At 39.9% G+C, this 14,936-nt stretch overlaps 1 protein-coding gene across 1 annotated transcript; it reads left to right on the top strand.

Moving 5' to 3' along the window:
* The first annotated feature begins 11,433 nt into the window (after nucleotides 1–11,433).
* On the top strand, nucleotides 11,434–14,634 carry LOC143864845 (G-type lectin S-receptor-like serine/threonine-protein kinase LECRK2). The gene is made up of 3 exons (XM_077375708.1): nucleotides 11,434–11,520; nucleotides 11,610–11,716; nucleotides 12,269–14,634. Exons 1-3 carry the CDS (start codon nucleotides 11,434–11,436, stop codon nucleotides 14,580–14,582), a joined length of 2,508 nt encoding a protein of 835 aa, XP_077231823.1. The 3' UTR covers nucleotides 14,583–14,634.
* Nucleotides 14,635–14,936: the final 302 nt, after the last annotated feature.

The following is a 14,936-nucleotide window of genomic DNA, read 5'->3' as shown; positions in this document are numbered from 1 at the left end:
CTATTTATGGCCTGACCAAATGAAAGTGGATCATTATCCATTTCACCGTCGTAGTCACACTCGTTTAGATAGACAACATAGTCATCAGAAATGGCTGACCTCCTCTCTCTCTGTGACCTACGCACAGATTGCTCAGCGACAATCGTTGCTGGAGCATCAGGAATGTGGGGCGAAACGCCGAAACCTCCAATGTGCCATCTGGTGCATCGATATCCTCAGGTGGAGGAATCGACACTACTCTTTCTTGGATTACCGGTATTGGAACAAATATTCGGTTCTCCTCAAAAGTAAGTGACCTAGGCACAGAACTCCCACTGATATCACCATCCTCTAAGAATACAGCGTATCTTGTCTCTACAATCCGGGTGCTATGAGTAGAACTATAGAACCTATAACCCTTAGACCGTTTAGGGTAACCTATGAAGTAACAAGAGATGGTCCTAGCGTCTAACTTTCTCAACTGTGGGTTATAAATTTTGGCTTCAGCCATACAGCCCCAAACATGCAAATATCCTAGCTTAGGCTTTTTACCGGCCCATAACTCATAAGGGGTCTTAGCCACAGCTTTACTTGGTACACGGTTTAGGATATGAACGGCTGTTTTCAATGCTTCTCCCCACAAGGACTCAGGCAATGGTGAATTGCAAATCATGCTCCTCACCATATCCATAAGAGTACGGTTTCGTCTCTCAGCAACACCATTTTGCTCAGGTGTACCTGGCATCGTGTACTGAGCGACAATACCGTTCTCCTGTAGGTAAAGTGCGAACGCACCTGGACTGCGGCCCGTATCGGAATATCTGCCATAGTATTCCCCACCTCTATCGGACCTCACAACCTTAATCTTCCGGTCAAGTTGTAACTCAATCTCAGCCTTATAGATCTTAAAGGTATCCAGTGCTTCCGACTTTTCTTTGATAAGATAGACGTAGCTAAAACGAGAAAAGTCATCGATAAAGGTAATGAAATATCTCTCGCCACTTAGGGCAGGAGTAGGAAATGGCCCACAGATATCAGTGTGAATAACTTCTAACAGGCCGGTACTCCTAGTGGCGCCCTTCTTACTAGTTTTGGTTTGTTTACCCTTAAGACACTGCCTACAAATCCCGAAATCAGAAAAGTCAAGAGAAGGAAGAACTCCATCCTTCACCAGTCTTTCCATACGACTAATGGAAATGTGGCCTAAACGCTTATGCCACAAACTGGAAGAGTTTTCATCAACTCGACCCCGTTTATTGCCACGGTAACTGATTTCCTCATTCACATGCATGGACAACAGAGAATGTGCAAACGAGCTATCTAAATTAATCATATATAGATTGCCCACAAGAGGACCAGAACCAACAACATTGGAATCATGGAGTAATGTAAAACCTTTATTCCCAAACTTAAATTCAAATCCAGAGGAATCAAGTCTGGATACAGATATAAGGTTTCTGCTCATGGCAGGTACATAAAATGTGTCTTCCAAATACATAATGAAGCCACTATCTAATACAAGACGAAAAGTGCCAATAGCCTTGACGTCTGCTTCTACTCCATTTCCCATCTTAATGGTTCGCTCCCCTTTCCCGAGTCTCCGTCTCTCTTGAAATCCCTGCAAGGAATTCGAGATGTGAATAGTAGAACCTGTATCTATCCACCAGGTATTTCTAGGTGCATCTATAAGGAAAGATTCATGACAAACAAAAACTGAATTATTACCTTTCTTATGCAGCCACTCTTCATACTTGGAGCACTCTTTCTTTATGTGACCAAGTTTCTTACAGAAATGGCATCTAATGCGACTTTTCATCCCACCAGTCAAGCCCTGAGCCGAATCACTTGCTACCTTCTTCTTGCCTTTCCCAAAGCCCTTACCTTTGGTTTTCTTCTTGAAGTGACCCTTCGATGTTCCCTCTGTGGTGTAATGAGCACTTTCAGGTTGCTCGGTCTTCAACCTCTCTTCTTCTTGAACACACATGGCTATGAGTTCACTCATTTCCAACTTCTCTTTCTGCGTATTGTAATTAATTTTAAATGGAGTAAACTGCGCAAGAAGAGATGTCATCATGAAATGAACAAGGAAACCCTCAGAGATCTCCATGTTCATTTTCTTTAGTTGGGAGGCCATGTCATTCATTCGCATAATGTGCTCTCTCACACCACTACTACCATTGTACTTCATAGTGATCATCTTCATCATCAGTGTACTGGCAAGAGCCTTAGACGATCCCTTAAACTGATCCTCTACTGCCTGTAGGTACTCGCTAGCAGTAAATTCCTCATTTTCTTCTGAGTCGGGAATGCCTCCTCGGATAGAGGTAGAGATCGTGCTTTTCATAATCATAAGGCTCATGCGGTTTGACCGTTCCCATTTTTCATAGGTAGCCAAATCCGCAGCAGTACTCTCATTAGAAGGCACTTCAGGTTTGTCATTCCTAAGTGCATAATCTAGGTCCAAACACCCTAAGACTATGTGAATATGATCCTTCCATTTTCCGAAATTAGTCCCACTCAAAACCTCGATCCCGGACAAATAACTAGAGATAGAACTAGGGTTCAATGCTGTAGACGAAAAAGACAGACAGTTACAATTTTGCTCACTATCTAAGACACCATTTAAATCCACAAAAGGAGTTTATTCATTAAAATCCACGATTTGATGTAATCCAACTTTAAAATAAATGACTAAAGTAAACAGAAACACAAAATACATAAGTGTGTTCTTGATGGAACACCCGGTGTGTCACCGTGGGATGTCCGTTGGGCCATGCCACGATACACAAGTGGCTCCATTTTTAAGTCAATTTATCTTTAGGGAAGTTAGTTGGATTGCCTAGAATCACAGAAACACATAAATGTGATTCTAGGGAGACACCAGCGTATCATCATGGGTCGTCCGTTGGGCCGTGCCACGACACACATTTGGCTCTCATCCATGAGACTAACTAGGGCCAAATAACTCTATACTTAAGGTACACATCACCGTTGGGCAGAAGCGCAACCCCAAACCAAGTTATCGAGGCCTAGCCCTCTCACACCGCATATTTGTACAAAGCAACAGTCATCCGTTGGGCTGAGTGTTGCTCTTGGACAAATGGACGGAATTTAAAGTGGTTTTGTAGTTCATAATGTGTCACTATATGCGACACTGTTCTTTATTTAAACCACTAATCCTAAGCGATTTCGTTTCCCAGTCGGAATCACAATTCTTTGTTCATTCATTTAGTGTTTGAGATTTAAACCAAACACAAAACTCATATAATATTTAAACAAAATAAAACCAAATTTTGTTGAATTTACACTGTAACCATATAATACAGTGCTCAAATGTAAAAACTGACTCAAAAAATGGGTTCAGGAGGGTTCCAAACCCCTAGAATCAATATTAGCCGGACCCAAAACCCCAAAAAATGCCAGAAATGGCCCAAAAAAGGTCCCTGGGCCGATTTGGGTTGGGTCTGCTGGGCCCAGACAGGTTTTATGGGCCTTCTCTGTTAACTGGGCCTTTCAAAAATCGCGGATCCTTGATGGATCCTTAACGGGCCGGCGCGGCCCATCGGCTCATTACTATTCATCATCTTCTCCAACAGCAGTTATAAATTTCAGAAAATTCCAAAAAAAACAACAAATTTCAATTTCAATTTCTGGGTTCGTTTGACATCGGATTTAGGCACCGTTTGTTGCATTGGACTCGTCTCTCGACGAACTTCACATCCATGCCGGAAAATCACCGATCGGAGCAACCGTTTTCCGGCGGCACACCGTTTTCCTGCGATGTCAAAAAAAAAAAATTCCCAAAAATAAAATTTCTCGCCGTTTTCTCGCTAAAACCGTGGCTCTGATACCACATGTAAGAGGCAACAGATCTTGGCGATTCAACATTGAGAAAATTACAGAACAATAGGGATTGAATTGTAATGGGAAAAAAATCATACCGGAAGCCATGAATTGGGTTTTTCTTTCTCTCTGAGTTTCTCTTCGCTACACAACCGTCGGTGATGGGGACCGGTTTCTTTCTCTTCAAGCGTGGATTCTCAAAGATTGAAAAACGAATTTGTTGTGTGCAAATAGGACCCAAGAGTTCCCTTTTATAAGCGTTTGTGGGAAGAGATGCGACTCCTCATCACGCCCATCCCTCTCCCCAAACGTCTTTTTACGTTCATACCTTTTCACATAAAGTCTTTTCATTAATGACTTTTCACAAAACCAATTAACTAACCAAATGATCTTGACCATCGATCTTGCAAAAGCCACATCCACCGTTAGGATTATTTCCTAACAGAAACATCTTCTCTCTTTCCGCATACGAGGGTGTGTGTTTATATGTGTAGATGTGTGATTATACTCGTTCAATATTTACAGTCGTATGTCTGCTGTGTATTTATATGTAGTTGATCTTTAATGAAAGTGTATTGTGGACAATAATTGACAATAAACTGACAAAAGTCCCAAAATGCATGTTAGGTCAATAAAATTCTTTGTGAGATTAATTCTTCATAGAAGACAATCTAAGGAGTTCAACTGCAATAAAATTTTAAAGTTTAGAACCACCGATGTCTCAGAATGATCGAATCAAGAACATAAACAAAACTATATCTCAGAATAATTGAATCAAATTTTACAAATAGTATGCATAAGCATGCCATTTAAAAAAAAAAACCACCGTTCTCTTTGCAAAAGTCAAATGAAAAGCCCTTGTTTTTTTCATTTATTCACAGCCCTTGCCACATTCACAGCCCTCATCTTATAATCATTCTTTTTTATTATAAGATAAAAAGATCCGATCCAGACCGATTTCTATTAGGCTAAGAGATTGGTCTACACGTGCGGCACACAGGGAGCCGGGCACAACCCTTTTCACCTTTTCATCTTCCCCACCCCTCTAACTTGAAAAAATCAGCACCACCACCTTCACCATGTCTCTCTTCTTTCTTTCATTTGCTACAGAGAGAGGGAGAGAGAGTATACAATATGAAGTGATGCTGGTAGATTTATAGACCTGAGGGAGCCACATTTTTTCTTTTATTATAAAAAGGTGCTTCACAAAGTGACTCCCACCACGCACCACCTTTCCTAAACAATCTTCTCAAAACCCTAATTTAGGCTGGCGGGTTTTACCATATTGCTCTGTGGATTTTCTCCTCTAAATTTAGCTGAAATTGAGATACAGAGAATCTTTGGGTGCAAAGAACCATAGTTAGCAAAACTCCGTTTTTTTTTAAAACGTGTTTTAATGGTGTGCCATTTAAAACTTTCACAATGAATAAAACTCCGTTTTTTTAGGCAAACGTTTTAACCACGTTTTAAATGCTTTAAACACATTTTTTTGGGTCAACTTTCCAATTTTACCCCCACCATATTTTGTAAATGACAAAATTCTAAACTCATTTTCTTGTGTTTCCGTTTTTTTTTACTACGTTTTTTTTGAACCAGTACCGTATTAAACTCGAAATTTTTCCGTCCCGTTTTATTGGCGAATCACGTTTTGCTAACTATGCAAAGAACCCCATTTTACAAGCTTGCATGCTTGGATGCTTTCCTTTTTTTGCCTTGAAAAAGAGATTTCTTTCCCCTTATGAGAACGGATTTGTCTGGAGTGCTTGGAGGAATTCAGATTCTTTTGCCAACTAAATCCAACGATTAGAATTAAGAAATCATTACACTCTTGTGAGTATTCATACTTCTTTGTATATAGGCAATACTTCTTTGTATAGCTAAAAAAACTGAAAATCCCTCAATGAGTATTCATTCCTGGATTTTCGCTATCAAACCTTTTTACCCAAATCTAACAATATTCAAATTTGTTCCTGGGATTTATGTGGGAGAAAAAAATCCGAGATTGGTGGGAAAAAAAAAGTCCTAGAAGTATCCCGGTAAAATAAAAATCCCATGTCCGTTTGGTTGCCAGTAAAATTTTTGTCTTAGGAAGTTTTAGTAAAGTTTTGAACCCATCCCATGTTTGATTGCCTTTTAGCACTAGAATTTTTTTAATCCCACTCTTGTAATGATTGCTTGTGTGGTGAATTTTTTTAATCCCACTCTTGTAATGATTGCCTTTTCATCCCATCCCAAAATAATCCCATGAACCAAAATAATCCCAAGAACCAAAAATAAGCGTGAGAAGAATTTTTTTCTTCCCAACAGTCCAAGCAACCAACCAAAGTTTTTTTTTTTTCCCACCATAGTCCGGGGTCGGCACTAGATTCTTACCCACTCGATAAAATGATTTGGTTTTATCAACTCTTAAGAGTCCTTAGTAAATGGCAATTGCCATTCTTATCAAACTTTCCAATATCTTATTTAAGAGATCCTGTGGTTGCCAATCTTATAAAGCTCGAGTCCCTTCCGTTTCCAAAAAACTCTCTCTCTCTCTCTCTCTCTCTCTCTCTCTCTCTCTCTCTCTCTCTCTTATCAAGCTTGGGAGGGTGTCATGAATCTTTTGGATTGATCGATTTGCTCTTTTTCCCTTCGGGACAGCTGTTGTGCCGTTTGTTGTATATGTTACTACGATGTATTTAAAACAACAATAGGCTAAGTGGGTTTTAAGGTTTTAAGGTTTGTTAATTATTATGAAGTCTTTCAATCTCCCTTTGAAATTGTCCACTTTATTTAGGTTAAATAACTCTCTGCATTCTTATTTTCTATGGATCTTTCCCTTAAATTCTGTAATTATGTCACTAAAATTGAATTGCAGAAGTAACTTGATTCCTCTCTAGCAAGGTAATGCATAGAATAAAATATTTGTATTCTAATTAACGTTTTGCAGATGTCATTCATGAATTTTACCAGTAAATTTGTGTTATTCGATATGATATTTAGAAATGCAACAACTGATCCCCAATTTGTCCAATTGTGTGAGAAAGACACTCATTGCAAGTGAATGAGTTATGTGAGTTCAATTTGGCTATGATTTTGACGTTAGTTAAAATAAAGGGATAATTACATTTACACCCCCTCTAGTTTATGACACATCCACTTCAACCCCTATAGTTTAAAAAGTGACAAAGACATCCCCTCTAGTTTCAATTTGTTTAAGGTTTGCTCCCTCAACTGAAGGTTCGTCCATAGATTGAAGGGTTAGGATGATCCGATGGAGCTGATTTTTTGGGCACAACCTATCTATGTCAGGACCCATCAAATGAACGCTTTGGATCATCCAAATAATGTGGGCCCATACCCGAATCCAAACACTACCAAACACTTTGGCGCCACATGTCGGCCCTTCCTCCATCCCGCAATTTTAAAAAGCCCCAAAACGTCCAAACGTTCAAAACCCCCAAAAATTGTGACTCTTCATTATCCAACGTTTCTTGCAATTTTAAAAAGCCTCAAACGTCCAAACGTCCAAAACCCCCCAAACGTTGTGACTCTTCATTATCCAACGTTTCTCATATAAACTTTTTCTAAAACCCCCTCGTAGATATCTTCTCTTTCTAGCAAAGAATTTTATTCTAATAGGCAATCGACCAAACTCTTTTTGAAACTCTGCTGTGCATCTTTGCAAAGTAATTCTATTTTTGTGTGTGTGTGTATCTGTTATTCTCAAACATTTTTCTATTCATGTTTGTAGTCAAGCTTACATGGGTTTATAGTGTAGTTAGGAATTTTCTTTTCATTTCAGATTATGAAGGTTACATTAACATAGGGCAAGCTTTGCATACCGGTTTGGTGTTGAGATTTTTTTTTGTCAAGCTTCCGAGCAGCCATTAACTATATAGATATATTAAAATCCTTTTCTCCTCATACAGAATTTGGGACTATTCTTCATATTTTCCTCCACCACTCTCCCTGCCTAATAAATTAAACCTTCTGGACATGGATCCCGACGAAACCCAAAGAAGACATTCAAACAGTTACGGTTTTTGTATGATTTTGGTAAAGTATTAGAAATGTTTCTTCTTCTTATTTTGTAATTTTTATGAGCTTTGATAAAGGACCAAGTAAACAAGTTTTAAAAGCCTAATATGCTTCCCTAATTTTTTGTTATAATATCTTCTCCTACATCGTGTTCACATAGGGGGTATTTCTGTTTGTTGAAGAATCAGAAATGGGTGGCGTGCTGGGTTTGTTAAAACTATATAAATAATTAAATTCAATCTATTACTTTATATCAATACGATATCATTAATAAAATATTTTTGCCGTTGCTTATGTTTTCGATCTATTCTCGCCATGTGTACAGGTTAAAAGTAGCAACAAGTGAGAAAATCCTTTTCTCAATCTGTAGGTTATGTCACAGATATTCATTATAAATGCTTTATTATCCAAAGTTCATCCTTAACCCACTTTATTTGTTTATTCTTCATATTCGTTTGTAACAAAGCTAAAAAAATCAGCCCAATTTACTATTTGACCCATTAATTTCCAAAAATATGGTATGTATTAGCAGCAAGCATGAGCATTTTGTCAGTAGAACCCTAGATTTAATGGCAAGAACTAAATTAAATCATTGTTTCCAATTGATTGTTTCCACTTCTTCCTTTCTCTGGCAGGTTTGTTTAGAAAAAAGCTCATGAAATTAAAATCTGTGAGAAGTCCATTCCAACAGCCAATCGGAATAATAATTTACTCTTTCACTTGCCATGGCAGTTGATTTTGATGCATGTCCCATCCACAATAGGGCCTAGCAGATAAATGATTTAAATCATTGAACAAATAGGCTCCATTTATTAAAGGGATAATTACATTTACACCCCCTCTAGTTTCTGACACATCCACTTCAACCCCTATAATTTAAAAAGTGACAAAGACATCCCCTCTAGTTTCGTTTTGTTTAAGGTTTGCCCCCTCAGCTGAAGGTTCGTCCATAGATTGAAGGGTTAGGATGATCCGATGGAGCTGCTTTTTTGGGCACACCCTATCTATGTCAGGACCCATCAAATGAACGCTTTGGATCATCCAAATAATGTGGGCCCATACCCGAATCCAAACACTACCAAACACCAACCACCACCTTTCCTAAACAATCTCCGCAAAACACTAATTTAGGCTGGCGTGGGTTTTACTATATTGGTCTGTGGATTTTCTCCTTTAAATTTAGCTGAACTTGAGATACAGAGGATTTTGGGGTGCCAAGAACCCCATTTTGCACCCCGGCGGGTGTATGTGATGCGAACGAGGCGGAAGCTGGAGCATTATTATTCGGCCTTCGTAGGTTTAGGAATCATAATTTGGGGCCCTTAATCGTGGAAGGTGATTCAACCAACGTGATTGCATGGGCGAGGAACCAAGGTCCTGGCCCTTGCAGCTTGCAAACGAGATTGATGAGATACGAGATCTCATGGGTATCATACGTCCGTTGATAACGCATCGAAGGCGTACGGCTAACTCTCTGGCCGATCGTTTAGCGAAGGAGGGAGTGGGATTATCGGTTCCGAATGTTGTATTTAATGCTCCGGGAGCGAATCTCTTGTAATTCACCGTATTACACAGGGACATCTTGTCCCTTCTTCGTGTAATTTCCTTCCAGGAATAAAATAAACTGTTATCTTCTTTTTTTTTTAAAAAAAGAACCCCATTTTGCAAGCTTGCAGGCTTGAATGCTTTCCTTTTTTTGCCTTGAAAAAGAGATTTCTTTCCCCTTATGAGAGCGGATTTGTCTGGAGCGCTTGGAGTAATTCGGATTCTTTTGCCAACTAAAGCCAACGATCAATATTAAGAAAGTATAAAAAATTAAAACTCCAATGTCACCAATGTCACCATTAAGAAAGTATCAATATTAAGAAAGTATAAAAAATTAAAACTCCAAACCCCAATTCGGATTCTTTTGCCAACTAAAGCCACCAAAATAACCCTATTTTCGGATAAATTTTAAAAGTAATAATTAGTGACTCTAGCTAGGGGGAACGGGGCGGGGCAGGATGTTGCATTCTCCGTCCCCATCCCCGGCTCAAGGAAAATTCCCTGTCGCTGCTTCAGGGATGGCGGGGAATCACCATTCCCGCCCCGAAGGAAAATCCAATCTCCATCCCCGTCCCCGCCTTGCACATTACGGGAAAACGTGTTTGATGGATTTTATTATTGGAAACATTCTAATATAAATGAATTTGAGGAAGATAATAGGAAAATTTAGGAATACCAAATGAAATTTGTTCTATGGTAAGTACGGCTACACAAATTAAAAGCAGCAAACCCAAATTTAATAGCAAAAAATTCAATTTTGCATGGGGATTACGAGGCGGGGCGGGGCCAGATCCATCCCCATCCTTGCTTTGGGGAATTTTTTAATCCTCGTCCCCGCTTAAATCGGGGAATCCCCGTCTCGTGTGGGGCGGAGCTGGGAGGATCCCCGTTTTCACTAGTTTAATTGTCGGCCCTAACTCTAGCTGCCGGATGCCACTGACGACGATGATTGGAGTCTCTCTGCCTAGCTAATACATCATTAGAGGGAAGCCTTGAAGGCAAAAGGTGGTCCGCTAGCGCAGAAAAAAAGGGCAGCCTAGTGCACGAGGATCCTTCCATTGTGGGGTCTGGGGAGGGCTAGATGTACGCAGCCTTACCCCTGCTTTGTAGAGAGGCTGTTTCCGTGACTCGAACCCGCAATGAAGCAACCTTACTGTTGTGCCAAGGCTTGCCTCGCCCTCTAATGTTTGTAATAGATTAGTTGTTTGACTGTCAGGACACCCATTGGTTCACTTCTGGATACACTTTTCATGCTCGGAGAAGGACGCAGTATGTCATGGATAAGCGGAAGCATGACTTCTTCATCTGTTTTGGAGGCGGAGTTTATTTCATATTGCATGAGGCTCCATCTGATGTCGATGGACCACTTTTTTCCCTCTTGTATCGTAGCAGCTAGATGAGAAAACCCTAATCGGCATTTACCGTAGGCGGCCAAGACAACATTAGTGGATAGGGCATTTATTTAAAAAAAAAAACCTTGAAAAAGGGTATTTTTGTCATTCGACACATTATATTTATTTTTGGAAACTGAGTCCCATATTTCATATGATTTTTCCTTGCCTTTTTTTTATCTTTTACTTTTTATGGAATTATATTCCTTCTTGCTCCATCTTTGTAACTGACATTTTTACCATATATTTTAGGGCACATCGATCTAAAAATTAATTCAATATAATCTTATTTCCAAATTGTTTGAATGTTAAATATAATTATTTACAAATTAAGTTTATAATAGTTGCAAAAATTCTCCACTCTTGACTTCCAAAGAGTCGTTAATGACCCCGCTTGCATACCAGATTAAATTAAAATATTTTGCTAAAAATAGGAAACAATTTTGGTAGCATCCAAAGAGGCAGTGTTAAGGGCAATTGTGATGTCGTTATCTTCATTTATTTTTCTACGAATTCCTTGTCCATATGGGATTAGATTCCATGCGGAGGGACGAAAGTCCAGTCAAATAAAAAAACAACCGTGATATTTATTTTCCATTTTTGGGTATGCCAAAGAGAAAGCATTTTCAATTGCACAGAGGTGTGGGCCCACAAGATGTGTGGTCCAGATCACAATAAGGACCCCAATTTTCTCATTACTATTCTAATTTCAATTGCCAAGGATCTAATCCTCTTGGGCTCAGTAAACCGATGGAGCATGATCAATACCGTAAAAATACAAAGTATATCTTGGTGGCCCACAAGATGAACGGTTAATCTTCTGATCAGCAGTTTCCGACCGTTAGATTTAATACCAAGCAAACAAAGATAGGAAGAAATCCCAATCAAATAATCCAAACAAAGACATGTAGACTGGGCCCCACCATATATGTTGATGGGTCCCAGCGTAAAATAAAGGTTGAAAAGAACAACCCGTCAAGAACGTACATGCAATGAATTGGTAACGATTTCCGGCTGTGAATTAAAGAAGGGTTGATAGGGATCGGGGTTAAGAAATGATAACCTGTATAAACTAAAAATATACACCAAAGATTAGTGTATAATCCGTCTTAACACTCGAGCCGTGCATAAAACGGTGTCTCCTCTTTGGTTGGTCATAGGCCTAAAATCACGCGATAATCGTATGGTCCTAAACATATCTGATCAAGAGCTTCTAGTATAATGTTGCTTTCAACTTTTGTTGACGGTCCATTCCCAAAAGCAAGTTACTAATCTAACAGCTATTAACTTTGAATTCCCTATGTTTTACAATGTGGCTAAAATTAGCTGGACGGTCAAGATCAGTAGATCACTCCAAGTAGCTGTGGAAGCCAAAAAGACAAGAGTCTGTTGTACTAGACATAGAGAACCAACAATATTATCTCCATCTATAAAAATAAAAAAAAACAAGCAGAGGGAATTATTAGATCACAATTCCTTCTCTCTACCAGTGACAATTCTTCATGGGTTTCACCTTCTGGTTATTTCGCATTCGGGTTCAAACCTGTTGCAGACAAAAATCTCTTCTTACTTGCAATCTGGTTCGACAAAGTACCAGAAAAAACTATAGTTTGGTCTGCACACAAAGGTAATCTTGTGCTTTATGGATCGAAAGTCGAGTTGAAGAGCAGTGGACAACTTGTGCTGAGCAATAATCAAGGACAAGAGATATGGACGGCTCAAGTCACTAACGGTAGTGCCACCTCTGCTGACATTCTCGACACTGGGAATTTGGTGCTCTGGAATTCGAATTCTGGTATCACTTGGCAGAGTTTCGATCATTCCACGGACACCATCTTGCCTTCACAGATATTGGATATGGGCACCACGCTATCTTCTCGTGAAACAGAGACCAACTACTCTAGCGGAAAGTTTGAGCTTCGTTTCCAAACAGATGGGAATCTCGTGCTTTACACAACAAATCTCCTTACCAATTATCTTTACAATGCTTACTGGAGTAGCAGCACTGCAGGAACCAATTCTCAGATGATCTTCAATCAGTCAGGTTACATTTACCTCAGGCAAACAAATGGGAGCGTACACAACCTCACTTTGGGAAACATAGTTTCAACCAGAGACTTCTACCACAGAGCAACACTTGATTTTGATGGAGTTTTCAGGCAATATATATACCCCAAGAATGGCTCCAGCAACAGAAACTGGGCTGGTGAGTCCTGGTCTATTGAATGGTCAGTCCCAAGTGACATTTGTTGGGCAATTACGGATAGTTTTGGCAGTGGAGCTTGTGGGTTCAATAGCTACTGCAGACTAGATGATACTCTAAGGCCTAGTTGCTTCTGTCCACCCAATTATTCCTACTTTGATTCCAGTAACCCTTTCAAGGGATGCAAACCGGACTTTGTTCCTCAAAGTTGTGAGCCTGCTGGATCATGGGAAGAGCCTAGACCTCAATTCCGAATGACAGAGTTGCCAAACACAAATTGGCCGATGTCTGACTCTGAACGATATAATCCAATAAATGAAGACCAGTGCAGAGAACTCTGCTTGGATGATTGTTTTTGTGCGGTCGCCATTTTCACTGGTGTAGACTGTTTCAAGAAGAAGCTCCCACTCTCAAATGGGAGGATAGAGAGAACAACAAAGGCACTCATCAAAGTTCCCCAAGGAAATTCCACTTCTCAGTTTCCATTGCCTTCAGGTTCAAACAGAGGGAAGAGTGATCGAGGTACTCTGATCATCATCTTCTCGACCCTTTTAGGAAGTTCTGTGTTTCTCAACCTCGTCTTTTTGGTAACCATTTTGTTGGCTGTTTTCTTCCAATATCAGAAGAAACTACTAAAACACCAGCCAGAACAAGCGCCACCAGAACAAAATTTCTTAGGAATGCATTTGCGATCGTTTACTTACAAAGAGCTTGAAGAAGCCACAGATGGGTTTAAACAAGAATTGGGCAGCGGTGCTTTCGGCACAGTCTACAAAGGCGTCTTAACATCAAGTACTGGAAATTTCATCGCAGTAAAGAAGTTGGAGAAGTTCGTGGAGGAAGGAGACAAGGAATTCAAAGCTGAAATAACGGCAATCGGCCGAATCCATCATAAGAATCTAGTCCAATTATTGGGATTCTGCTACGAGGGGTCACAACGGCTTTTGGTATATGAGTTCATGAGCAACGGCTCCTTAGCAAGCTTCCTATTTGGAAGTTCGAGGCCTAGCTGGAACCAACGGACACAGATTGCCTTTGGAGTTGCAAGAGGGCTTACTTACTTGCATGATGAGTGTGGCAACCAAATCATCCATTGTGATATAAAGCCTCAAAACATACTTTTAGATTGCAATTTTACTGCAAGGATTTCGGATTTTGGCCTGGCCAAGCTTATGCAAGCGGACCAGACTCGAACAAATACAGGATTAAGAGGAACCAAAGGATATGTAGCACCCGAATGGTTCAGAAACATGTCAATCACTACAAAGGTGGATGTTTACAGCTTTGGCGTCTTGTTGCTGGAGATAATTTGTTGTAGGAAGAACGTGGAAGTGGGGCTGGATGATATAGAGAATGCAATACTGACTTATTGGGCTTATGATTGCTATAGAGAAAGGAAACTAAATTTGTTAGTGGATGATGACGAAGAGGCACAAAGCAACGCTAGGAGGCTGGAGAGGTTTGTGATGATAGCAATTTGGTGTATTCAAGAGGAACCATCACTAAGGCCTTCTATGAAGAAAGTGACCCAGATGCTGGAAGGAGCAGTGGAAGTTTCTGTGCCCCCAGACCCATCCTCCTTCATTAGTTCAATTGGTTGAAACTTCTTCTCTCTTTCCTTGTACGAGGGTGTGTGTTTATATGTGTAGATGTGTGATTATACTCGTTCAATATTTAGAGTATGTCTGTTGTGTATTTATATGTTGATCTTTAATCAAAGTGTATTCGGATTCTTTTTGCCAACTAAAACCAACGATCAGTATTAAGAATATAAAAAATTAAAACTCCAATGTCAGCATAATTGGATAAAATTTTAAAAGTAATAATTAGTGACTCTAGCTAGGGGCAACGGGGCAGGGTCGGATGTTGCATTCTCCGTCCCCATCCCGCCTCAAGGAGAACGCCGTCAAGACAGCATACAGCATACAGAAGCTTGATCATGAAGCCTCTTTTAC

The sequence above is a fragment of the Tasmannia lanceolata genome, unplaced genomic scaffold (assembly GCF_043159265.1).
Source record: "Tasmannia lanceolata isolate RefF3 unplaced genomic scaffold, GAP_Taslan_0.1 ptg000003l, whole genome shotgun sequence".
Classification (NCBI taxonomy): Eukaryota; Viridiplantae; Streptophyta; class Magnoliopsida; order Canellales; family Winteraceae; genus Tasmannia; species Tasmannia lanceolata.
The sequence above is the reverse complement of the archived record's forward strand: the minus strand, read 5'-3'. Positions and strand labels throughout refer to the sequence as shown.